This window comes from Maylandia zebra, linkage group LG2 (assembly GCF_041146795.1).
Source record: "Maylandia zebra isolate NMK-2024a linkage group LG2, Mzebra_GT3a, whole genome shotgun sequence".
Classification (NCBI taxonomy): domain Eukaryota; kingdom Metazoa; phylum Chordata; class Actinopteri; order Cichliformes; family Cichlidae; genus Maylandia; species Maylandia zebra.
The window spans coordinates 22954212-22982063 of record NC_135168.1 but is presented as its reverse complement, the minus strand read 5'-3'; the positions used below and the strand labels follow the sequence as shown (position 1 = coordinate 22982063).

General features: G+C 41.9%; 1 protein-coding gene across 4 annotated transcripts; it reads left to right on the top strand.

Annotated features, from left to right (window-relative positions):
- The first annotated feature begins 7605 nt into the window (after positions 1-7605).
- Positions 7606-25618, top strand: pcdh12 (protocadherin 12). Of its 4 annotated transcripts, none has more exons than XM_004552051.4 (6): positions 7606-7660; positions 7945-10896; positions 14964-15055; positions 18242-18393; positions 23690-23854; positions 24043-25618. In XM_004552051.4, the coding sequence occupies exons 2-6, from the start codon at positions 8044-8046 to the stop codon at positions 24279-24281; spliced, it is 3501 nt and encodes a 1166-aa protein (XP_004552108.1). In that variant the 5' UTR covers positions 7606-7660; positions 7945-8043; the 3' UTR covers positions 24282-25618. The 4 variants fall into 4 exon arrangements, with proteins under 4 accessions (XP_004552108.1, XP_076746261.1, XP_012774802.1 ...); XM_076890146.1 differs by having other exon boundaries at positions 7608-7723; positions 14967-15055; XM_012919348.4 differs by having other exon boundaries at positions 7608-7723.
- The last annotated feature ends 2234 nt before the right edge of the window (positions 25619-27852 follow it).

Sequence of the window (27852 nt, the reverse complement as noted above, 5' to 3'; positions counted from 1 at the left end):
TTCATGCTTTTCTGGTGCAGTAAAATCAATTACCTCAGAAAAAAAGGTTAACGATAGGGCTGTTCGATATAACGATATATATTGGATGATGATAAAAACGACTAATGTTTCATTTAATGCTATCGTTTGTTTCGTGGTGTTGCAAAATAAACTGTTTATGGCAATATTTTTTTCATCGTTTTGATGGTCACTGTAGTGGCTATATTAATTTCTTAAAGTTCTCTCTTTCTCTTATATTTAATATAACCATACTATGGATGGACAAGCGCCTGTTTTTATGCATTGTTGTTAGCAACAAGATGGTAAAACCATCACGTGTCCGCTTGTTTATTTTCCACATAAACCTTTCACAATAAAGCTCAAGATCTTTGAGACTTTTCAAAATAAACTGAATCACGTGAAAGAGTATGCAGAGTATTTACCGATGACAAGCAAAAAAGAGCTGTCAGGTGCTAAAAAATAAACCTTAGACTCAAACGTTAGAACAGGCTTTTCCCCGCAACACGCTGTGTAATAAATACTCGCAAAGAAAACGGCAGCCGTTACCACTTATGTCTAAAAATGTGTAGTTTCATGCATCGGTAAAACACTCGACACCAGACACACGATGCCCAGCTGGAAACACTTCAGCTGCCCGAGATTCACAGAATTTACAGATAATGTTAAATTTTTGTGATTTATATCGTTATCGGACGATAGGTGTTTTATATCGGGATATGAGATTTTGGTCATATCGCACAGCCCTAGTTCACGATGACTAAAACAAAGTTCAGAGGATGTTTCTGTTAGGTAGAGGTAAGGTTGCTACAGGAGTTGGTCCTCTACAGTGAATTGGCTCCTCCCAGATGAGGGAGACACAGGCCGCCATTCGGCCTCTGCTTTGCATCATTGTGGAGAAGAATTAAGACTGCAGCAGGAGACACACCTCAAAGCGGCAAAGATCTATTAGATGAACAGCACGCACTGACTGTCATTGGGCTTCCTCTAACCTCGTGAACTCTGCCACACCAAACATTTACGGGTCACCAGGTCAACCGTTGTTGACCGGTTCAGAAGCTCTTTGGGACTCGCTTTGGACATGTGATCATCTCTGAACACGGGGCACTGCAGCTTTTATGTGTGCTTTTGTGTTTTCCCACAAGATGGCAGCATTTCACATCCAAACATTTCCTGAGCGTTCACATTAAAGAGTCACGTGTAGACCTGCAGCAGTAACAGATGATGATAAAAATGCTTCATAGTTATTTTTGCTGAGACTGAATTTTGCTGATTTAACTGTCAAGACCAAGAGTCAGCTTTGGGCATTTTTAATCTGCTTCTCACTGCAGGAAACTAAATGTGTAACTCACATTCAAGAACGCAGAACAATAGAAATTACCCGCTTTCTTTATTTTGACCCAAACAAACCCACTTAGTGTTGAAGTCACGGCAGCAGTGAATGTTAACAGGAAACGCTAAAGAATACTGGAAACAAAAGGAGGAAAGTGAGGAATTACACACGAAGTAAACAGCCCAGCATAGAGTGGACCAACACCACTGAGTTTACATCCAGAAAAAACCCAATGGAATGAAAGATTCATGAGACTGTGCAAGAACGGGTTAAAAGAGAAGTCTCCACATGTGTTTCCTGCCTGCCTGCTGCATCTGGGTCTTTGAAGCTGGTGAGCTACCGATGAAAATCAGCCTCCATGGTCTGGAAAATGTTCATGAAGTTCTTCTTTTGTGGTTTCAGCAGTGATGAAGGAGACACAGGGTTCAGATCAGAAAGATGATCAGCACAGAATAAAAAGCTCAGCGAGGTTTCTTCTCGCCTTCCCCTGCAGTCTGACGCGTTGGCCACACACAGCAGGATCTATGTTTTAGAGTGCAGTCGAGTGTCACACCACCTTCAAAAAAAAAGTGTGTGTGTGTGAGATGCAGCTGCAGACCACTTGTTTCTGGGCTAATCTCAGACAGGAAGTGTTTTACTTTGGCAGCAGCATTTTAACCAGAAAAGGTAACGTGGCTTCACTTAAACACCGACCACAGCATGTGGACACCAGGCATCAGAGGTCATACGGTTTGCATTTAATGGCCACTTCATTAGGTACACCTGTTCGGCTTCTCGTTAATACAAATATCAGAGTACAAATGCTTTGTGGATGGCAGAGGTCCAACCGTGTCAAGTTGATAGGAAGGCAACAGAAACTCAAATAGCACTTGTTACAACCGAGGTCTGTAGAAGAGCATCTCTGAACCCTCAAGCTGATGACAACAGTAGCAGAAGACCACACCGGGTGCCACTGCTGTCAGCTAAGAACAGGAAACTGAGGCTACAGCTCACACAGACTCACAAAAACGTTTTGTGGTCTAATGAGTCTCAGATGGTCAGCTCGGCGTTTAAAACATGGAGCCATCATGCCTGTGTCAGTGTACAGGCTGCTGCTCCACAGCATGCCCGAGTGCTGCTGCTGACCACGCCCATCTTTTATGACCTCAGTGCAGTGTCTTCAGTAGGATAACAAAGCTTTGTGTCTCAAAGCTCAGACTGGTTTCTAGAACATGAACCATATTTTTAAAAGATTTTTTTCTTTGATTTGATTTTGTTTCAAAATCAACTCATGATGATGCTTTTTCACTAAAGACATCCACGTCACCTTAAAGCTGCTTCAGCTAGCAAACAGTCAGTCTTTGCTCCTTTCTTTAGCAGACTGTGTTATTAGGATGAAGTTCCTTTCCTATCCCTCAGTTCTCTTCTCTGATTTCTGCTATAAGTATAGCCATGATCTGACTCTGAGAAACCCTCTCTATGATTAGAATAACAGTCTGACTCCTGACTCTATCGTGTTGGTCTGATGCCACGTTTGCCACAATTGCAGGACTGCTTAGTCAGCAATGTTCTGTTACTGAGGCACGGGCATGAGTGTAACAGGTGAACAATGGCTGCAGATTGATTTAGGATAAGCCTTTGATTAAAGTGTCATCTGAACATTGTTTCAATGGAAAGACAGAATAAGGAACTCTGACCAAAGCAGTTCAATAACACTAATCATCTTTAGGTGAGGATATTTCAGCTTCTATTACAATTTTCATAATTAGGCTAAACACAGACTCAGATAACAGACTGTCGGCAGTTTGAAATGTTTGAAACTCAAAAGTCTTTGTATAAAACCAGTTCTCCAAAGTAGCTGGACCAGGAGCACTGCTGGAGTAAAAGCTTCCAAATGGTCACGAAGGGGTTGGTTGGTTTTTTGCATGTTGTTTGTGATCAAAGGCAAAAGTCTTACTTGCCAGGAGTGAGGATTGGAGTCTAGGAGGAGTACTGACCTGGCAAAAAAAAAAAACCCCAAGGTGAATAGAAGTTCACAGGTGGAGAGTGGGAAGCAGCTAAGCCGTTTCCTCTGCAGAGAACAGAGAAGCTGACCAAGGCAGGAGAGAGTGGCTGATGGCGCTTACGGAGGCATGGCCAGATTCAAGCAGGCTGGTTTCCAGGACAGGTTCCAAGAAAAGAACATGAAGGTGAACAGAGTTATCGGACTAATAAAGACAAAGGCAACATATAGAGAGTCTGAACTGTGGCTCCCATCAGCCTTGAAATGATTAGTCCGTCCTCCACAGGACACAAACAAAAGGATAGGACAATAGGAGCAGCTTAACCGCTCCACCTGAGACTTAAAGGTTAAAAATATAAAGTAAAACCCAAATTTGGTGTGACCATGGTGGCTTTTTAAATTTTAAAAGTTTTTCTTTGGTTTGTTTCAGTGCACCAACCCCCTCCCACCCCCCCACCCCCTCGCGCGCAAAGAATGGCGGAGATTGAGCTACACAAAAATATCACAGAAGGATCACTGAGGACAACCTCTTCACGAAAGTAAACCAACAGCCAAAGCCCAAACTTGTCCTGTGGTCTACGCCAGCGCCATCCCACCTGCCTGCTGATGCGGAGGAGAACCCAGTTCATTAAATGAGAGCCAGTATGTGATAAACTGGGAGTGAGAAGGATTTTTCTCTTACATGTTGAAACAGTCTCATAATTTTAGATGCTTCATGTCGATGTGATGCAGACAAACACGCAGCTGTCGTTAGCACAATCAGAGAATCTGATTCGACAGTGAACAAAAAACACACTTTAATGTTCTTGAAGTTGCAGCAGCTGCAGACAATAGTTTCTGTGTTTGGCTGTAAATTAAATTTGGTAAGAATGTTTATTTAATTCACACACACACACACACACACACACACACACACACACACACACACACACACACACACACACACACACACACACACACACACACACAGTCATGTGAAGCTTCTACCACTTAATGACAACCAACAATGAGCTTGAGTTTCCTCTCACCTTCTGCCTTTTACCTTTACATATCGTTTGGGGACCAACTCTGTCCCGTTTCCAGCCACAAAGCTTTTGCAGCAGAATCAGTTCTGCTTGTGGATTCTGCACAGTTGGAGTCTCTCTGTGGATATTTTGCATCTATTTGCTGGTTTGCACTTGGAGACTTGAATGCTGTTTTTTTTTTGCCTTTGTGATCATTTTTGCTTCATACAAAATTCTGTTTTCTGTTTATTTTCTGCCAATTTACTCAAAGAACAAACTTAATAAATTAATTTACCTGAAGACAGAATGTTTCAGTCGGTTTTTTTGTGGTTGTACTGTAAATTTTGTTCATTGTGTGTCTGTCTGCCCCACTGAAGAGCATTTTGCATTTTGCATTTCATTTTAGTCCGTTTCAGTCTGTGATGGACAGGAGGACCTGTCCAGGTTTGCCACACCTTTCCAGGCTCCGGCAGCCCCACCCAACAGTGCACTGGATTAACAATGAAGAAAACAGAATGACCTCCATCAGCCTATCTGATCTTAGTTCTGGATCGTTTTTGTGTAAATGTTAACCGTACATGTTATTTGCAGTGCTATTCATGGTGTGCCTTATCAGTCGTTTCTCCTCAGTTTCCACTGTTTCTGCATCTAATTTTGTTAATTTTGTATATTTTTGTCTGGTTTCCCTCTGTCTGTTTGGATTTACATGAGTTCTGGTCTTATCATTACAATTGTTTTTTTTTTTTTCTTTTGCATCTGTTTTAGTGTGTCCTGCATCTGCTTCTAGCTTTGCTTCTCTTTTTGCTCATTTATGGACCTTTAAGTCCCTCTTGCTTGTCTCAGCAGCTGTTCTGTCTGTTGCATGTATTTTAATCTGTTTGTGTTCATTTTGTCTCTCTTCTCAGAGAGCACCCTCACACTATCATTGATGTGCACCTCTTTCTTGAAGTTTAGTTTGTTGTTAACTCATTTTGCCATCCTCAGGACCCCAAGCTTCATCTTTGGGACTAAAAATAATGTCAATCATTAAACTTTAGAGTGGAGGGTCTGGGGTTTTGTTTTTTTATTTTCAACCCAACCCAAGAGCGACATTTTTATCTACATCTTCAACATCAAAAATGAATGAAAGTGAACGTAGGAACACCAAAAGAAAAACACTAATAAGAACCAACTTCAACTACGAGTACAAAACTGAGTATACACAGGAAGACTGATGGTATAGAACTACTTAACCCCCTCCTCACACACACACACATAAATATTCTTCCATACAGGTGGTAGATTAATTGGAAGCAGACATATGCCTGTGTGTGTCTGCGAAAACATTCTCGTCTGCAGCTTCAAGAGGGAATGTGGTCTTGCTCTCTCTCTCTCACTCTCTCACACACACACATAGCAGACAGGCGGGTGATGCTGTTTGTTTAGGAGATAACCACATCTGACCAGCTGACCTCTGCCCTGCCTGGCTGAACTCCTGCTCAGGTTTGTGTCGCCTGAACAGACGACCTCCATCACTGAGGGTTAAATTACACTTAAATGTTTTATTTAGGATTTATTCTGTTTTTTTTAAATATTTAGGCGTAATTCAGATATTTTGTTCTCCAGTACTGTCTTGCTATTCTGGAACCTGATGTTTGTGTCCCTTTCACTATCGCTAATGATTTCTTTAAATCACATTTTGAAGTCAGTTTTGTGCCTTTTAATTTAATTTTGCAGCAAGGACCACAGGATACTTACATTTCAAAGTGAGCCCGCAGTTTCTGCTATCACTTCATTCAGTTTCACCTGAGTTCTTAACCCCAATAAGAACTGATGGAGAAAGTAATCTGATCCTTTGAGTAAACACTCTAAACCACAGAACTATTTTTTTCCAAAGTGCATCTAATGATTTGTAATTATTGTAGCTTCTTTACCTTTCAAAATAAAACACCCTGAGATAACTCTTGTTGTGATTTGGTACTATATAAATTAAACAGAACTGAATCTGAAATGAAACGATCTCCTTATGATGTCAGTGAACTGGACGGTTGTTTGGAGATTTCACATCACTGCTGATTACTTTCAGCTTTTTAAAATCACTCATGTTGTTGGCTGTTCAGCAAATTACATGTTTTGCTTTTACACTTTAGTTACAACTTTATTTAAAAAAAAGTCAGTTGCTTTGTGCTTTGCTTTCATTTCGGGCAAACTAATCTGTGGATCCTATGTGTGACTATGAGTTCCATAAATTATCTCTGATATATGTTTCTGAACAGGACTCTCAGCTCTGTCGTCTTGCATTTCTTTGATTTCATCAGTCATCCATCTTCCTCTCAGTCTTTCACTGGCAGGTGACAGCACTGATGGTTTTAGGCTTCGAATAGTCCCCCTCTGTCTGAGCCAAAGGAAAGCGATATGCTTGAACCTTCCTTGGCATAATTCGGTGTGTCTGCAGGATATTCTGAGGACATGCTGGAAAAACATTAAACTACAAGACTATTCTACTCTTTTTACTTTAAATTCTGAACTAAATAAAATTCAATTCTAAATTGACATGAACTGACTTTTTTTCAAAGCATTCAACTCCTCTCACTGATAAACAAACCTTTAAGTGCAAAGGAATGAGCGAAATGTGTTTGCCATGGCTTTCTGGAAATGTTTTGACCTCATGTGGCAGTGTGGTTGAAGATGAAACTCTCTGTAATTATATTTGGGAGAAGGCTGGAATGTGGGTTTGTCACATTAAGGACAGGCTTCTGGATTTTGAGCATTTACTTCATAGCTGGCGAACTCTTCAAGGATTGCTTTTCCAGGAGGTAATAAAACAATGTTGCATATTTCCAAATACATAAAACAAAGACTACTGTTCAAAGAGGGGGAAAGTCATCACTGTGTTCAGGCAGACTGCGCAGTAATAATACACTTTTAATAGCATGAACAATAAGCCTGTGTGTTATGGTTTATCTGTGTTTGTATTCTTGTGTCAGATATAGATCACTGTGATGAAGCTCGGGTATATATCCTGCAGCCAGTTATCTTCCCACTGGTATACAACAAAATTTCCAAGTGATTTAAGGTCCCACACTGCAGGTTGTGATGAAATGCAGACCAATGGGGGGGGTAAGTGACAGAGAGGCAGTGTCATATTTCTCTGAAGGCACTCCAGAGTTGAGCTGAGTTTGCTCGGTACAGGGGAGAGCGTCTCTTTTGTGTTCAGTCTGGACTCATTTACATATGACCCTCCTCCTGCTCTTGGATTGGCTGGTGCCCTTCTAGCATGTGGAAACCCACTTCCAAGCTTTCTCAGTTGGAACCAAACTTTACAGAGTCAAGGAGGATGAAGTGAGAGGCTGGAAGCCAGCAGCTGTATGTATGAGTAACAACAGCAGGCAGACGTGAGGGAAGAAAAGAGAGGATGATATCTTAATTGTAGGCTTCTATAATTGTATCCTGACCATGTTGGATTTTTTTTTTCTAGGTATTTGTGTTTGAAAACCATCAGTTTTTCTTAACTTTGTTGACTTGGTCGTGGTGGTTAGTTTGGGAGAAATGTGAATTTTATCATTTTATCTGACAGCAGAGAGAGTCACAAAATAATTTCACTTAACAGTCTTTCGATTTTAAAATATCTCTTATTTGTTTCTTTACAGGTCAGCGCATGGATTCTTAGAGATGTCTGTTTAATTAGTCTTTCACAGAAAAAAACAAACCTTTTTTTAGACAGCAGCTAACTATTACTTTATATCATCATGCTGCTCGCTCTGCTTCTCGTTGCGAGTCTTTGCTCCAAGACCCTCTCCTCACATTGCTCATCAACAACTATTCAGTACCAGGTTTCGGAGGAGCAGCCGGCGGGAACCCGGGTCAGCTGTCTGGCGGATGACCTGCGGCAGAGGGACGAAGGCGGATCTCTGGAGGATTTCCAGGTGGTGGAGCAGGGAAAAGCCCTTCCTTTTTCTGTCACCACTCGAGATGGGGTTGTCTCCACCCAGGGCCGATTGGACAGGGAGGAGTTGTGCCGAGGGACTGACCTGTGTGAGGTGGCGTTTAGTGTCCTCTACAGGAAACGAGGTGCTGTGAAGTGCCTGCGGGTTCACGTGAAAGTAATGGACTTAAATGACCACAGTCCCAGCTTCCCCAATACTTTGCAAGAAGTGGAGATCTCAGAAACTGCTAGCCTTGGGAAGCGAATCCCATTGGACTGGGCAGTGGATCCTGATGCAGGTTCCAACAGCCTCCAGACCTACTCACTGTCTGTCAACCAGCACTTTGATCTCGATGTGACAGTTGGTCCTGGTGGGACGAAACAGGCAGAGCTGGTGGTTGTCAAAGAATTAGACAGGGAAATTCAGGCTTCCTTTGATCTTACCCTTGTGGCGTGGGATAAAGGGAATCCACCCAGATCTGGGAGCACATTAGTCCGTGTTAGTATTCAGGACTCAAATGATAACAGCCCCACATTTGAGGACAGCAATCCAACTGTGTCATTACCAGAGGACACAGCACTCGGGACTACTGTGATCAAGCTCAAGGCCACTGATCCAGACCAGGGAGCCAATGGGGAGGTTGAGTACTCATTTAGTAAGCACACACATCCAGAAGTTCAAAGGCTCTTCTATGTGGACCCACAAACGGGAGAAGTGAGTATCAGGGCACCATTGGATTACGAGGCCCAGTCTTCTTACGAAGTAATTGTACAGGCCAGCGATCATGGGCCAAATGCGATCCCCTCTTACTGCAGATTGCACGTCAAACTCATAGATATTAATGATAATGCACCGAGGATACGCCTGACCTGGACCCCAGCCAGCTCGCAGGTTATAACTGTGCTGGAAGGAGCTCCAGAGGATACTCTCCTTGCTGTGGTGACGGTCTCTGATGCAGATTCAGGAAGAAATGGAAATGTGACTGCACAGATTCAACAAGGCTCAGGCCCTTTCCGACTTAAAAAGATGCACGGCAACGACTACATGATTGTCACCAGTGGCTCCCTGGATCGTGAGAAGGTTATGCAGTATAATATCACGCTCTTTGCCCGGGATAGCGGAAACCCCTTACTTTCTTATGTCGAACATCTACCTGTCTATGTTCTGGATGAGAATGACAATGCCCCAGTATTTTCGATCCCCATCTACAGAGCTTCGTTCAAGGAGAACAACATGACAGGCTACCACATTCTCAAAGTCGAAGCCCATGATGAAGACCTGGAGCTCAGCGGAAAAGTCTCCTACTCCATTGTTGAGGAAACTAAAACGCAGACTTTCTCAATTCACCCCAAAACTGGTGTCATAAGTGTCCAGCAACCTTTAGACTACGAGGCATTCAAGAACTACTCTTTCATTGTGGAAGCCGTTGATCATGGACATCCACCACTCACAAGCACAGCTAGAGTACATATTGACATAGAAGATGTAAATGACAACTTCCCGGTCATCAAGGAGCCAAAACCAAGAAAAGGTGTAGCATCTCTCAGTGTACCCGTTGATGCATACAGAGGTGAGATTGTGACAGAGTTGGGGAATGCCATCAAAGAGGAAGCCACCAATGTGGCAACTGATCACTCAGTCAGAGAGGGGCTTGGATTTCTTGCATCAACAATCAAAGCAGAAGACCAGGACACGGGACTCAATGGGAAACTCCAGTACCTCATTACTGATGGAAACCCGTCTGAGCTCTTTTGGCTGAATAACACCTCAGGCCAGCTGTTTGTTAATACCACTAATGCTACCGAACTCATTGGGAAAACCTTTAAGGTGGACATCACTGTTTCTGACATGGGCACTCCGAGGTTGGCTACTAAGGCAACTCTGGAGGTGACTTTCATAAACCTCAAGGACCATCTAAAGAACTCATCACCTGGAAACCGTGGACAGCTCAGCTTCACTATGATGATGGCAATCTGCCTCGGTGCTACATGCCTGCTTCTTCTATTGGCCATCGCTTTGGTGACAACATTTTGCCGCCCTGAGAAAAGGGACAACCGGGCCTACAACTGCAGACAGGCTGAATCGACCTACACCCGCCATCCTCGGCGCCCACAGAAGAACATCAGAAAATCTGACATCCAGTTAATTCCCGTAATCCGAGGAAGAAAGGAAGACCTCCCTGAGGACGATGGTGAAGCCCAGCCACTAACTCCACCTCCAGCCTCAGATGATCAGCAGATTGAGAGTCACTATAGCTTAATGCCATCAGTTATGAATGCAAGCTTCCATTCCCAAGGCTATCTAGAAGAGGATGTCACTCAGCCCAACACCCATCACTGCAGAACACTTAGGAAACCTGGAAACATTGAACTTGATGGAACCTTACCTTCATCTCCAGCAACATCATACCGGACTCTTCACAAATCCAGAAACACTTCATCCTCTTCCTCAGTCTCACATTCCAGCACCTTAAAGAGGCCGAAGAACTCTGAAGGAGAGGAAACGGTTTCACAATATTCATCAGCATCTGTGGCAACTCTCAGGAGGCCAAAGACCTCGGATGGACATGGAGCACGTGATGCAGCTCACCGGCAGATCCTTCGAAACCTGGTCCGTCTTTCCATGGCTGCTTTTGGAGACTCCATTGAGCTTTCTTCAGCTTCTCCAGAGGTGCAGGTGAGTTTTCTTCTTTTACTTATTCCATAATATTTAACAAGACTTAATCTTATTGTTGTTTGTTTCTTATCTCTAAGGTAATGATCAGTGGCATTAATCTACAATTTTGGCCACTTGAATGTATTTATTAATTCAAGTCTTTGAAAATAAAATAAGTTTGGGTGTCTTTAATCAAGTAAACTGTTTTGTGTTTAAAAAGCCTTTACTCACCGGTATATACAACTAAACCTGCATAAAAAGACGAATTAAGGTCTCATTTGTGGAGAGATCTCTAAGTAAAATGAAGTCACACATGACTGATTTCAAACATTAAAACTATTTAAATTTGCTGCAAGAATGAAACTCATTACAACAAGCCACGTTCATTCCAAAACACAACTTTCCTGCAGGTTGAATTGACATATTTATCCATTTATCTGGTGTTAATGATTTCACTAAATCTGCATGATGATTTTTTAATGTGCTCTTATTTACATTCTCTTCTATAGCTTAAACATTAAGGATAATGTGCTGCTGCTGGCTCTCATCTAAATGCCATTTACTTAGGTCGAAAATGTGTGATCACATTTATTTCAACATGTGCTTACAGTTAGTGTTGGAGTAATTAAGTGTTCTCCTTTGAGGCTTGGAGATTAATCTGAAGTGAAGTCCATTAGAGAGTAGAGATTAAAAGCACCCCACACCTCCTCCACCACCACCACCACCACAGCAGCACACATACACAGAGCAGCTTCCCTTACAGTTTCCCAGCAGTCTTTGTGCTTTTTCAGCCTTCTGTATGATGACTTACTCAGACTGCCTGAAGGCTGGAGTCAGCCGAGACGTGTGAGTGTAGGGGAGAATAACCCGCTGATGGATCACTCTGAAACCAAAAAGTAGCACATTTATTCATGTGCTCATGTGTCACAGCCAAAAATCCCCCACGAGAAACCCCGACAGACTTTTAAACTAAATCTCACATATCAGATTCATATTGGAGGAAGGGCCGCTCCATGCTCTGTAGGACGTGGGCCAGAAGAGGAGTGTGTGAGGGAGGCTGGCTAAAATAAGCTGTCATGTGTTTATAGTGTAAGCTAACACTACTCTGACACGCTGCTTTGTCACTTTCAAATGGCTTAAAAAAAAAAAAAAACTTACAGAGAGCCTGTCTGCACAGGCCTAAAATAACTCAACAAACAGGATTTATTTCATGCAATAGTTTTTCTTATTTAAAAAACCCCCATTATATCTCATGCTGTGATGTTCTAGGTTGTGATCCTGAAACCAACTGAACATTAATTCACCAGTGAAAAATAGTTCCGACTGTTCACTCTTTCTCCTGATGACTGGCCTTTGTATGGCGGGTAGTTTCAGGATTCCTTCTTCACCATCTCCCAAAGGAAATATCTGGTTCCTTGGCTCCTAAATACGCCACTAGCTTTGTTTCCTGTTATGTCTGTTGTTTGGTGCTGAGTGAATAGCATACAGTGGATTTTTACAGCTTACTTTCAGCAGTTCCTTGAACCTATCAGTGAACATAGACAAGCAATGATAATTGGAATTATAAATAAACATCAGTTATATGTGCTTAAAATGTTACTCAGGAAATGTGGAGTTTCATTTTAACACTTCACGTGACCACAAGGGGATAAATTCTTCAGTATTTGGAGTTACAAGCACATTTTGAAAGCTTCATTTAATTTGTCCTTATTTGATTTTGTAGAGAGGATGCCACCAATTAATGGTGATAAAAAGAAAAGCCAGTTTATATTTTAGAAATGCTTTACAAGCGTCATAGTCATGGTGAATTTAACTTTCAGCTGTGGAAATGCTGCACTGTTAAAACAGATCTGCATTATTGAGGGAAAAAGTCGCTGCCAACGCCCTGCAGACAGAGAACAAAGACCTTGGCCGGGCCCGACATCCTCACGTGAATCCCATTAGAAACGGGAAGAGGCCTTTTTGGGTTCTGCCCAGTTCCTTTCCTTAACCCTCCCAGCCGGCCCAGTTGGCACTCCTTGGACTTCAGATATTTCTCTCCCACCTCGAGGTCACAGAGGAAGAGGCCTGCTCGACGCCTTGGAGGAGGGGGATTTACTGTTCACCTCCACCTCACAAAGACACAGACACACACACACACACACACACACACACACACACACAAATGATCATCACTGTGCATACTTTGGAGTTCGTCCTGGAAGGAAACCAGCCAGAGAAGAATAGGCTTTTACGTAGAGACCATTTCCTGTCACTGTAGCAGAGTGCACGTGAAAAAACACACAAATGTCACGGCTAAAACAAAGTCATAAATTAGCATGCATGCACACACACACATTATTCACCTTGTACATGTGTGTGTGCTTCCTCCCTGGTGTGCAGTGTGTATCCGCTGTATAACAGAGTTGTCAGCAGAAAGCTCAGAGCAGTGAGACGGACTTGGCCGCTCAGTTCTCACACTGCAACACTAAAACAAAAATCACAAAGAGCACGAATTAATTTCCTTATGTCGCTCGTATCACGTGCACTTTTTGTTCAACCAGCAGAGAAACCCACTCACCTTAACAAGGCAGTTACATTGATTTATTATTGACTTCTTTCAAAGTTCAGCTGTTCATACATTTACTTATAAACTACTGAAGAGTAAAAACACTGGAGCTTCAGTTTAATCCTTTAAACATGAGCTGCTGCAACTCTGAAAGCAAAAGAAAAACCTTTTACTTAAAGTGATGTTTTGCATGTGATGGAGATACAGCGACTTATTAAATAATCCCACACGCACATGTTCCTTTCCCCTCAGTTACATCACAGTCTGTAGAAAATTTGTGAATCATATCGATTTGATTTGCAAACAAAATGTTTTCACTTTAGGAGTGAGATTATTTAGTGGACCTTCAGCAGGAAAAAAGCTCAGGAGATCCTCTGTGGATGCTTGTTCACTGTCATGGGTCTCTGAGTGTTAATCAGTTCAAAATGCCTGCAGTGAAAAGGGTCTGTTATCACTCGTTAGGCACTGATTTTTAACTCTGTGGTCAGTAAATGTGCAACAAAAAACAGCTTCAAGAATGCCATAAACCACAAACTTGCTGTGTGTGGCTGTGACTGCAGATGAGCTCGAATGTTTGAAAAAAATAAAAATCAATCAGAGTGAGCCAAAGCAGACAGAAAGAGATTTAATGCATGAAAACCAGCTTATGTAGCAATCAGCTCAGTGGCTCCACTCTGTCTACCTCCTACACAAAACCAGGAAGAAAACAAAGAAAACGCAGAGTGGGAGGGATCATCACGTGTGACCAAAAAAAAATCAATGAAATGGCTTTTTAGCAAATTAAAATAAATTAAAAATAACCGCACTGGCCTGCTGACTTCTGCTCATGAAACTGCTTTGCTTGGGTGGTGATTTAGAGCAGCGGTCTCCAACCTTTTTTGCGCCACGGACCAGTTTATGCCCGACAATATTTTCCCGGACCGGCCTTTAAGGTGTCGCGGATAAATACAACAAAATAAAACTAGTACCGGTACCGAAAAAAAGAAGATTTATTCATAACACACGTGAAAAGGCCCAGGAAAACCGAGTTAACGATAAAAACGATAACAAAATAACGCTGAAAACCAATAAAACCCCTGAAAACCATACATTTCACACCTGAGCCTCAACTCTCGCGGCCTGGTACCAAATGACTCCGGTCCGTGGCCCGGGGGTTGGGGACCGCTGATTTAGAGGTTTTGAGGTTCTACACCTCCAAACATGTTTCATCTACCTGTAGAAACCAAATTACACCCCGCTCTTCCAAACAGGCCCGATGAATAACCCACCAGCTTTCTGAGATATATATATATAATATTAATGTCTGACCCTGCACAAATATGTGTGCAGCATGTGTGTATTGAAATATCATGTGGCCAGTGCCTGACTTCTGGTAGAAGTACTCACTGTGAAGGAGTAACTCTGGTTTGCTGTCAGGTGAACCTCAGGTGAAGCTGGATAAACTGAAATGTGATGTCTGAAAATGTGCGTTTAACCCTTTTTTTCTCCTCTTGTTTCTCACCTTCATCTCTCCTCTCCCTCCATCTTTTCCTCCTTACAGCAGATCTCCCAGCTCCTCTCTCTCCTCCATCAGGGTCAGCTGCAGCCCAGAACGAACTTCCGTGGAAACAAATACTCTCACCGCAATGGCAGGTCAGTCTGACTTCTCCTCTCCATCCTCCTCCTCTGGAGTACAGACGCAGCAAATCAAAGCAAGGTCACAAACCTGCTTCTATCTGGCACAAAACCACGTTATACTCAAAATTTGCTCCAAATAGAAATACATTCACATTCTGTACCTATATGAATTTAAACTGCTTTTAAACTTCTGGAGCCTTAAAAATGGGAACGAAACTAGGATGGGGTGAAGTGTGATTAAAAAAAAAAGGGTCAATCAGCTGGAAACAAGATTAGTGAAGAATCCACTCTTTAAGGTGACACAGAGTGCTCAGACCGAATGAAGTATTCATGTTTATTTGGTCATCATTTCATCAAAAAGAAACAAATAAGACTCAGTCCCCCCCCCCCCCCCCCCCCCCCCCCCCCCCACACACACACACACACACACACACACACACACATTCCACACACACACACCTCCCGAAGAGTTTTAACTCTGATCAGATGCCAGCATGTTTTTAGTTTTAACTCTTTGTAGTCTATTCAGCTCATGATTTAAATTCAAACATGAGTAATGTTTTCTAGTAGAAGTGACTGCACAGTGGACATGCCAGGCACACTGTCTTCTTCAAAGTGTCTTTATTTCATCCTTTAAGGATTCAATATTTGTTATTCTAGCTAAAAATGTGGCCGGACACTAACACGGGTCACCACAAGTCTCTTCCTGCTGCCCTGATAGGAACTGCACTTGCACACTGACTTAAAAAAAACAGACTGATATCCTGAAGGAAAGATCCCAATGTAGATGCAGAACTTGTTTTTCCTTTAATCAGAGGGTTGTTTAAGAGCCAGATGGCTGCTGGCTTCAGACTGTGATCACTGTTGCGCGCTCTGATGCAGTCTTCTTCTGATTGCAGAAATATGAGGGGGGGGGGGGGGTCCCACCAAATTTAAGAACCTGCATATGTTATAATGATCAATCTGATCCACGTACAAACACGTGTTGTTGTTCTGTGGTTTTATTAAGTGAAACCCAGTGGTGAGGGTTAGAGATCACCACGCTGAGTATTTTATGGCTGCGCTACTTTGTGCACCAAACACCTGAGCTAAATCTAACTTGAAAAGTTTAAAATGAATTCAGATCTTTGTAGGTAGCCTAACAAAATTACTTCAACACCATGAAATGCGTATTAAGCATTGTCTGTGTTCAAATACTCTCTTTAATGGAAAAGTGAAAATACATCTCTTCAACCTGATTTAGACTAAAGAAGATTTTTCACCTCAGTTTAGTATTTCAATGTCTAGCAAAGTGGCTGCCGTGAGGGACGCTCCTGGCTTTCATATAAATAAAATGCACTTGGGAATATGGGCAGCTCCTGACTCAATGTGGTTAGTGCATTATTCCAGCATCTGTGCCTTCATAGCAGTGACAGTAACGCCACACTGTTCAGCTGGAACTTTTGCTTTTGCTTAAAGTCGTGAAAGCTGCAGCTGACAAATGTCTTCCCTGGTGTTTCTGACCGACTGACCTGCTGTGACTGAAATAACAGCAACAGAAAAACAGGACACAAAGTCAGTGTCGCAGGAAGAGTGTCTCATAACCCCGCAGTGTGTGCGCCAGAGCAGACTGCAGCAGAGTGATTCAGAGGCTCTGACAGGAAGCAGGACTTCAGCATCACTGTTGCGCTCAGATAAGATCTGACATCACCTTGATACACACGGTGCACTGTTTCATCGCACTCACAAAACACACCTGAGTGTGCATAAATCCTGTGTGTGAGCTCACCTTTATCTGTGCGCTGGTTCCTGCCCGAGCCTGCTGCTCTGATGAGATGTGCTTACCAAAGGACTTGTCACCTGAAACCTCAGGAATTTTATCACCTTTTTAAAACCCTTAAAAACATCAGACCTCAGCTGTACTCTGGAGTTCTGTCTCCTGTGACTCACTGTATTTTAAGGAATATATGTTTTTAACTGGATATCAAAAACTCATTCTAACGCCTAGCAACATTTTCAAACTTGTCCATTTGTCTCCCAAAGATTTCTGATTTCTGCTTCCTACACAGCTCTGACACTCGCAGGGTGAGGTCACCTGTGGCTGACAGTTTGCAGTCAGCACTCAGCTCATTACCTCCACTAAGCAGGTTCTGTTTTTGGTAGCGTTAGAGTGTCGTAAACACGATAACTGAAAAAGTTTGGAGTGAATTCTGATAAACTCTGTAGGGCTGTAGAGTGAGGTCACCTAAACAATCATTAAAATTTGACATCCATCCACCTCAAGGTCAACTTCATGATTTATTGGTGGGAAAAGAATGTCTTAGAACTTAACCATGATTCATGACGTCAACAAATAGAAAGTACAGATTTATATTATAATGTCACATTTGACCTCTGACCTCTCTATCACATAGATTGATCTGAAGGTCAGACTGATAGTAATGCTATATAGAGCTATGGCCATATAAGGAATGATATATGGGAATTCTAAATATCACGTTACACTGACCTCTGAACTTTCCCTCAAGGTCAAATAAGGTCAAACTTTGTATTGGCAACAATTAGGAAATGGTTCTGACATATGAGAATCCTAAATATCACATTATAGTTTGCATCCAAACATCATGTGGACTCAAAGCAGAGCAGTGCTGCTTGGATGTGACTTTAATTAGCAGTCAGACTGTAACTGATATAAAACAGTGCTGCCGGCTTTAAAGTGTTTTAACCACATTATGTTTGCGATGCCTCTCACTGAGTTTGAGGATTGAATTGGATGTTTGTTTTTAAGCCTTGCATGGCCGTGCTCCTGCCAACTCAGCATGAGCCTCACTGTTACTGTGAGCTGGGGACTTCTAATCATCCCTACTGTATAGACTCATCACCAAAGATTTTATATGTTTATATTTCATGTTCTGGCTCTTATTAAGCATTAAGAATTGTTTTATTTTTAGAAATAAACAACCAAACCAGAGAAAAGGTAAATTGGGCAGATTCTGTTCTTAAATGAGTTTGGACTGCATACCCAACTACTTGTTTAACTTTGTATAAAGTGAATGCTCCCATTGCAATTTTAGATTAAAAAAAAAAAATATCTTTAATAGTTGAAACGTTTCTATCAAGAACTCTGTGACATCAAACTATCAGCTTAAACAGACATGCTGCCCAAAGTTAAACAGATACATGAACGGAGAGTTTGTGAGTCAAGTTCACGTTTGTCTGCAGGTATGGAGGTCAGGACTGTTCTGACTGGCAGAGCACCAAAGACAGTGGACATGGCGAGAGCGAGGCTGGAGATGTGGACTGGGAACCAGGAAGAGACTCACCGATAGACCCACAGCTGGAGGAAGGACTCAGCAACCTCCTCAACAATCCTGGTAAGCACACAACATCTGACAGACACCCGAGGTTAGCAATAATTCTTGGAAATTGGAAGTGAAATCCTATCTTAAATCAATGATATCGTCATCACCACTGAATGGGAAAGCACACGTTAAAGGATCATCAGAACTCTTAATCAGATTTCCACGTAGCATGGAAATGAACAGACGTCCAAGCAAAAGCAACCAGCTAACCCTCACCGACTCAACTGCAGTAAAATAATGATGTTTAACTCTTCAGCACTTGTAGATATTTTTAGTAATGAACTCAGGTTCCAGGTTTTTTGACCACAAAAGCTCATTCTTGTTCTTTTTTAGCTGATTTCTTTAGTTTAGCATGAGTAGCTGTAAGCATTGTTTGCATCCTCCCACCATAGAGGTCCATAAAATAAAACAGTGTGTCCTGACTCTGTGTGAAGGTTATTTGATGTTCAGGTTTGTTTGACTGATGGTTAGTCTATTTAAAGATCTACTGAAACTAAACTGGTGAATTTAGCTGGAACCTCCCGGTGAAGCTCTTTGATTTGTCGGATAAAAGCAGCCAAACTTTAACCCTGCAGCACACACACAGACTGATCACTCACAATGGACAGTCAAAGACAACTGTAGAAAACAGGATGAAAGCAGGAAATAACACAGTGGCAAGTTACATCCACATCCACCCACACACACTCCACTCAGGACGTCTTGCTGTGTTTTGAGATTGAATCTCTGATACACTCTTTTTTACATTCTTCTGCCGTAAGGAGACAGTTGTTTCCCCCGTAAACAAACAGCTGGTTTCATTACTTCGTGTTTGCAAAACGCAGTAATGATTGAGGGATAAGAAATGTCGATTGTCCAAAGTTTATCTAACATCTTGGGAATTCCTCAGCGGTATGAAAGCCAACACTCGCTTCATCCAGTGTCTGAGCGTGTACCGTAGGTGTGTTAAAAAGTTTCTTCCTGGCATTGTGGTGGTCACAGCTTGGAGGTGAGCAGAGGGGGTTACCGGCTGATGATGGAAGAACGAGCGTCACTTTATGATAGGACGAGAGCGCGGGAGAGAAACAAAAGAGCGAGTGGGAGTTTGTTGAGTTATGTATGTGCTTGACTCACCTTTCAGCCCGCAGGCTCCATCATCAGTGTAAGTCACACTGTGCTGCAGACAGCTCAGCTCTGAAGAAAGCTTCAGGGCAGCACATTCCTCTTTTTCCTGACCTGCACCTTTATGAATCACACACATAAATGCACGTCCCTTTGTTCATACCTGAGGATGATGTTATGGCTGCTGAGGGGAGAGAAGCTGTGCGTTTATGTTGGTTTGTCTTGTATTTTGTAGTTACTGGTTGCACTCATGGTAGATGAGCATACTGCTTCTGTGCTTTAACTAAAGAATCTTTATCAAAGTTTCCACTCTGAGGACTGACAATAACTTTGAGAGGAAAATATATATGAAAAGGAAAGCTCTTATTGTCATTTTTAGTGTAAAATAATTTAATGATGAACAGAATTTATGTTTGTGTATCCATAGCAGGGGTCTCAAACTCGCGGCCCGGGGGCCAATTGCGGTCCACGTCACCCCTAGATGTGGCCCGTATATTGCCATGAAGAAATATAATGCAATTTGTCCCTTGAAGTGACTTTTTTGTTGGGAAGGATTTGTTTGTTCTTGAGTGCAATGTTAAAATAAGTTCATTAAAAAGCCCAAAATGATTGAATATGAAGGCAACATGAGCAGAGAATACAAACATGCTGAGGGATTGGCTGTGTTAGTTCAGTGAGACATTTAAAAACTAATGTGTACATTTATGTCTGCACTTTTATTTTGTTAAATATGAACAGAATGATAGCAGAAGTGCTGCCATGTGTTTGGACAGAAAGAGGACCAATGTGGTCATTTGGTAGTTCAATGAAAGGCGTCAGTCAGTTAAAATCTGCATTCACGTTTGTAGTTTTGTCTTGTTATACAATATTTGAAATTAAACAAACAAACAAACAAGAAAACACCCACAAAGATTTCTGAAAATTGTTTGTTGTTGTACTGCTTGAACACTGAAGTGTCCCTCCAATGAGATGACAGTACCAACAGTGGCCCACAGCTCATTGAAGTTTCAATCAGGTAGATTTTCTTCTTCCTCCTGTTAATATTAAAACACATTCAAAGGAAACACTGGCTTCCTTCGGTTCCTTTAGGCCAAGCCTATTCAAATGGCGGCCCGCGGGCCAAATGCGGCCCAGAAGCAACCTGCGAGTGGCCCTGCCTGTGGTCCTGGCAGAAACACAGAGAAAACGCAAAAAAATAATTCATTAATTAATTTTAAAAAAATTAAAAATTCCTACAGCGTAGTGTGGACTGTGAATGCAACACTCCTAGTAGCCTAGCAATATGTAACCCACAATGCACCGTGGTGTAAACATATTAAACGATCATCATAATATATGATGCGACAACAGCATGTCTTTCTCACTCCAAAAGCGCAAAATTGACAATGAAAACTGTCGGTTTAACCCTGCCTGGACTGACAAATACTTATTCATTTTACCGAGTTTAATAATCTTACAACCGGAGTTGTACTACCATGGTGGGTCCTGTACAGCCCAAGAGAGAGCTGCAGCATCTTCCCTTCGTGTTTGCTTCTTGGCGAAGAACAAAAGGCCTTTCACAGATTCTGAAACAATGAAATACTGCATGCTGGCTGTGATGGATGCGGTGAAAAGTAAGTGTGACATCTGCTATTAAAAACGTACCCCTGTAGGACAGTTCAAATATTCGTAGAATTGAAGTTCTGGCGTCAGACGAGTTTGAAATGCTGTTAGATGACCTGAAGAAAACTGATGCAATGTCTATAGCAGGAGATCACAGACAGAACTGATAATGCACAGTTGTGCGCATATGTCCGTTTTTTGGATGGGAAATTGCTCGGTTTACTACCGTTAGAGGGACACACAGCTGGCGAAATAATGTTTGAGAAGATTTAAGCTTTTTGAGGAAAATGGTCTGGATATGAAGCGTGTCTGTGTCAGCGAAATATTTATTTTAATTTGAAAGGGAATTATCAAAATGTTTTTTGTTATTATTATTATTATTATTATTTCAAATGTGCAAAAAATAGTTTAGTTATAGCTCCCTTTTTTTTTTTTTTTTTTTAAATGGACCTTTTGGTGTGCATTTGTGAGAGGTCACCACCAGATTTATAGGGGAAAAGGAATAAAAAAAATACTTGTTTTTCAGTACAGTTGTGTGGGTTTGAAATTGATCATGATCTGCTGCTTACTGGCTTCAAAAAAAATATCTGGCCCAGATAAATTCCTCGGTTTGAAAATCTGGCCCAACTAACTTTGTAGTTGAATAGGCATGCTTTAGGCTCTCCTGTTTAGGGGTCAAAAGCACCTTCTGGTTATTATAAAAAAAATGATATAATGACTAATGAGCCAGGTTCTGCTTGGCTTCCTGCTCCGGTGATTGGTTTCTCCACCTTGAGTCTCTCATGTTTCACCCACCTGTCTTGTGAATTGACTCTGTTTTCTGTCTCTGTTAGAACAGCTGCTTCCCCCCCCCCTGAGTGTTTGGTTTCTTTGTATTTGGTATTTATGAGTTCATGGATTTTACAACGCTCTGCTTTTGCATCCTGGCCAGCATTGTTGTGAGTTTATGGAGCTCACAGCACAAACAAAACAGTTGTAAAAAACAGTTTTTGATTTGCAGTTTTTTGTGTCCACTGAGACAAACTGGCACATTCTTCATGACATCCAGCACAGATTGTAATATATTACAGTAGGAAGTATATTGTGTGCTTGCAATGCATTCAGTGCCAGTAGGGGAGAATAACTTTGGTTATAAAACTAGTTTCAGCTGCAGCACGTCTATCCAAGTAATGGATATTTAATTCATAACATATTTTAAAAAATACAAAAGAAGTGTGAAAATCTGAGACATGCACGTCTCTGGTCTCAACTATCAACCCCTGCGGCCTTTTTTACCCTGTTAAACAGAGAAAACAAATTTTTTTTCTTTGTGTATGTGGACACAAACGAGTCTCTATGAGACCTGTTACTTCCACTGCTGACTCCTGTTTTGCAGGTAAAGAAGATACAGGCTAAGAAGGCCTCGCTGTTTTTCGACGAGAGCTCAGTGTTTAAAGCTTCCTATTGGAGGAGAAACCCTGAAAGACTTGTTCAGATTAAATAAAGTATAAAGATGGATTCAAATTACAGGCAGAACACTTGGATAAACAGGAAGATGATCTGAAACTCGACACGTTTAGTAATTTTGAGGATTTTGAGTTTGGGTGCTCTGTGGTGAAATACTCCTAAAACAAAGAGAGGAAAGGGGGTGGACGGTGGGTGGGTGATTTGGGGGCGGTCTTTACCATTCTGCATGTAAGCACTAGTGTGTGTTTGTGGTGGTACATTTAATCCTCCATCTGGTTGCGGTTAGATGAAAGAGACCAAGCTCGTCCGCAGGCTGATTCTCACAGTTTCTGCTTTTTAGTCCACGACGGCTGCAGATACAGTCTGGGAGTACATGTATGTTCTTATAGAATTGACTGGCACATTATCCAACATCAGGAATATGACAAATGAGCAGCTTCCTATAGCAGGTCTCCAGATGTGCACTGACAAATGCTGTTAATGAGAAAATAAACTGGTGTTTCTGCTCATCCCGTCACTCTGCCAAAGTTTTCCACAATCCTGCTCGTACTTGAGCTTATCCAGGTTTTGGCTGTAAAGATCTTTTATGTTTTACGTTAAATTAGGGTCAAGAAAAACTTTATTAGTGCTGGTGTGAAATCAGGTTTTTACAACAACATCTGATAAAAACACAAGCAGGAAGCGCACAACATCAACAGGATGTTGTCAGGGTGAGGAACAGGATGAGGAGTATATCTCTGTGTTTTCCCCTCACACTCTGTCCAGCAGACAGTGTATTTACAGTAGATGAATAAATGAAGTCAGACATGTAATCATGTTGAATGTTTGAGTGAAAACACACAAACCAAGGTTAGAGCTCCGAGACACACCCGACATTTACGCCTCTGACATCGACTCGCCCGCCAGGCAGCCGGTAGGGCCGGGAGGAGTTTTGTGTCAGCGTGGACGTGATCGTCGGCATACGGTCCAAGCATGCAGGATGCAACTGATGGAAGAAGAAAAAAAAACTTGTTTATAGCCGCCAGATAAAGCCACTGTGTCATTTCCTTCTTCTTGTGCATCCTTCATGTCTGCCCTCACCTGTGAGATATATTATAATATTACACTATAAATAACCTGAGATGGTTTGAGGACAAAGCTATCGCTTCTCTTTCTGCAGATGATGTTTTCTCAGAGGTCAGTGACCCTTCCTGGATGGCCAGACTCTCCCTCCCACTCACCAGCGATTACCATGACAACGTGTTTGTCCCCAACAGCCCTCCATCCCCCGAAAGTGAGACCCTTCCTCGGGATGGCCTGGAATCTTCATCCTTCTCCACGTTTGGTAAAGTTTGCATTTAAATTTATTTTACTCTTTTTTTTCCCTCAAGTTGAAATATTATCCTGAAAATAAAAAGATAATAGTTGATTATCATTGAAGATCGTGTTGATCATGTTCACTTGAACCAGAAGCGGGATTTATAAAAAGACGAACAGAAATCTGGAGTTTCTGACTCTTTGTGTTCTCCTCAGGTAAAACCCCAGAGAAGGACGGCCCACTGGGCGGAGCTCTGCTATCTGAGGTGAGCACGCTGTTCGAGATGCTGATGACGCAGAAGGCCGATGCCCACCCCGGCCCTCGGCCTGACGTCCTGTACCGGCTGTCGGCGGCGTACCGTCGCTCTCTGGGCCTGGACGGTGGAGCCGCTGGCAACGCAGCCAAAAACTCTGCGAGATCTGGGCCTTCCGCACCCTCAGGACTTTGTCAATAACCGTAGCATGTGTTCACTGAAGACTGGAACAGACTGGCAACTGTGCAACAGACAGTGTTTTTCAGGTGTCTGTTTTTGTGGAGGATTTTAGAGGCATTCAGTCACAGAAACATAATTCAGGCATGTGCAACAGTAAATAACACCACAGTGGATCTGTGATGGATTTAATTAACATACACTCGGCCCTCACACTCCCCTCAGCCAGCAGCACTCTTCCCTTTCCTCTGCTTGACTAGTTTGTGCACTTAACCATCTCCCACTGGCTGGAAATGAGCTTATTTATTTTACAAACCAGACTGAAGACAGCACCACAAAGATAACACGTTAATCAGAGTAAAATACATTTATCCTATAAGCATGTTTAAAGCATTGCCAGAGACCAGAGAAATTACATGAAATAAATATTACATTTTTTGTTTTAATGAAATCATCATATGGTGGGACAACCTCCATGATTCTAGTTCCCAGTTCTGTACAGTACAACTATAATGAGCTGCCAGGATGTTAAAAGAAAACAATACTAGGAAATGTAACTCAGGAAATAAACTACCTCTCTGATGCTAAACACAACCACAAACTACAGACAAGAGGAGCAGGAAGACAGAGCCTCCAACATTTGAAATCATATATAGGTGCAGCTTCGCCTCAGTCCTCTCTGCCCTATAATGAACGTGGATTCAGGACTTTATGTTTTCACCAGTTTACCAGTCACCAGTTTCCACTTCACATTCTTCCTCTACAGGCTGCACTATTGGACACAACATCATGCTGATGTGCAGTTTTTAAGATAAAATATAGACGTTATGCTTGGGGTCAGGGTTTAGACAGGTGCACAGACTGAAGATCAGCTCAGATTTTGTTCAACTGGTGCTACAGTATCAGATTTTTTCAAAAATTCACCCGTGCGTTGTGATGTCAGGTTTTAAAATACGTGCAGGGAAAACACAGCCAAAGTGGACCTGAAGACTTCAGCATCTCCATTGTCCTTAACTCGGACACAGGCAGTAACCTGATGACCTCCTTCTGTCAGGACCTAATAAACCCTGTTGTTGTTCAGGGTTTGGCTGGCAGAAGGCGAACCAGTGACTGGGAGGAAATGTCGCTTTGTCCTTTTGTTTTTCCTCAAGAATGAACTAAACATCACGCTGAATGTCAGACTGAACTTCCTCCTCAAAGTAAGCCAGCAAACTGCTTCAGTCCTTTAACCTCTGGCTTAAAACGCTTCTGAAAGTTGTCTCACTATGTAGCAGATTTTATCCATTTAACAGCCAGCACTGTGTATATAGTTTTACTTTTGTAATATGAACTTTTTCAATAAAATGTGCATCATATTTAAACTTGTGGATCTTTATGAACACAACCTCTATGTGCACTTAAGAGCTTCACTGTTCTTTGTATATTTTCAGGTCGTTCCTTTGCACAATTGTTTACACTCATCCAGCTGTTCAAACATCTGCTTCCATTAAGCAGATTTTCTTCATTTTTTATTTAAGACGATGATGATTACTACACACTAAAGCCACCACGCAAACAGTCTGTGTGGACTTTGATTGCTCAGATGTTTTCTTTGTGCAGAGCACCCTCTGCAGCCTCAAAGAAACAGTTACACTGCGTGATGGTAAAAAAAAAAGAAAAAAAGTCATGCCAGCTCCTCCTGCAGAAAGCAACAGAAATGATTTTCTGATCAAAACAGTGTTCCTGCATTAAAAATAAATTCAAGGCCAGACCAGTGATGTCAGAAGGGTCAAGGAGGCTGTTGTGTTGGTTCAGAGACAGCATCAAACTCTATGCTGTGATTAGTCCTGAAAAAGCAAGAAACACAGGAAAAGTAACGGAAGTTTAAAAAGATGAGTGACAGAGAACACCGAGTCCACAGATCTCAGGCTCACAGGGAGTGAGCTGAGCTCGCCAAATAGTAACTCAATATACTCACATTACACATGCATCACAGATCAGATAGTTAAGGTTATAATATGTAATGGAAACTTACAGGGATGTGGGCAAAAGTTTCACCTCCACTGCGCACTTGTAGGAAATTAGCTGCGCATAACAAACTTCCCAAGTACCAACTGTGGCCACAAGAGGGTGCCAAATCATACAACACAAAGGCATATTAACACATTAAAGTTATAACAACACACTCATCCTGATCTATATGTGCAACCTCGAGGTCACGTGTAAAGTTTGTATTTATGGGGCAGCTAAAAAGTGAAGCAGCTGCAGGTGAGGCTGGAGGAATCAGCTGATGCAATTCGTGAGAAAGTGGGGCAGGTGGAAGCACCTGTTCTGAGATCAGCAGGGTCAGTGAAAAAACAACCAAAACAGACTAATGCTTCAGCACAGTCCTGCTTCACCAAGTAACACTCACACACTGAAAGTTCACCGTCAGCCAGTTACAGGCCTTTACATTGTCACGCAGAAGAACACAAAAGAATAAAAAGTTTAAAACATAAACTAAAATGGATCAATCTGTTGACAGAATAAACAGCATTGATGCAGTGAGAGATAAATAATGATCCCAAACTGAACAGCTAGCAGCAGAACCCTGATTTAAAGTCTGCTTGGAGCTGTTTGACTTGTTCTTGTTCGTGCCAGTGATTTAATCATAAACCTCCATGAGGAATTCAACTTAGCATTCAAAGTATTTCCTGTGTCTCAGTTCAGATTCTTCCTTTAGTAGTTTTGCAAATACACTGCTAATTTCATTAGCTTATTGCTGATTTACAGCTCTGTGTGCCAGCTGCTGCATTTTGCAAACATTGAATATTTATGATGCCTCTGAACGTTCATATTATTAAAGTTCTCTACAGCAAAGTCAACAGTGTAACTTTGCATAATCACTGAACAAACCCCCCAAATACCCCAACACATCAGTGATTATGAACGTCTGTTGCTTTTTATAGTAGGTAAGCATCTGTGTTACCATCAGTGCTGATGTTGTTCCCGGCCTTTCCGTTGAATGACGAACACACCATCCTACACTGATGGAGTCAAACCTGATAGTTTGGACACGTTCAGTTGTCCAATTAGGAAACATAAGACAGCATTAAACCAGGATAAACTGGAAGTTCCACACAAGCACAGGGAAACATGCAGACTTCCCGGAGAAGGACCCTGTGAACGTCTGAGCCCAGGATCAGCCTGCTGATGTAGACATTTCATCCAGCTCACAGATGGTAAGTTTTATTCCTAAAAATAAGTTTATTTCCTTCTGCAGATGCTCGATGACCAACTGAGAGTGCAACTTCAGTGAGAATATTTGTAAGTGTGAATATTTTGTATGTAGACAGTGACAGCAAAAGACAAAGAAGCAGTTTTTTGATTTTTCTGCAACCTGTTAATGGCTAAAATATTATATTTGCTATATGAATTTTTTGTGAGCTTTTGAGACTTCTACATCATCGGTGTGATTTCTTGCCTTCCTCCAAAGAGTAAATTAATCGCTGAAACCATTTCTAAGAAATAAGCAGCAAAAAAAGAGACAGAAATGCTGGATGTACACATATATGCACATTAATATGTAAATTATTTCTATCTGTTCTTTACATGTTCAATAAACACACACACAATA

What these genes read in the sequence shown, in the direction of transcription:
- pcdh12 (XM_004552051.4), top strand. Translation starts at nt 8,044, where the DNA reads ATGCTGCTCGCTCTGCTTCTCGTTGCGAGTCTTTGCTCCAAGACCCTC. An exon ending in CAGCTTCTCCAGAGGTGCAG is followed by an intron (nt 10,897 to 14,963) that starts GTGAGTTTTCTT and finishes TCCTCCTTACAG; the next exon opens with CAGATCTCCCAGCTCCTCTC. An exon ending in TTCATCCTTCTCCACGTTTG is followed by an intron (nt 23,855 to 24,042) that starts GTAAAGTTTGCA and finishes TGTTCTCCTCAG; the next exon opens with GTAAAACCCCAGAGAAGGAC.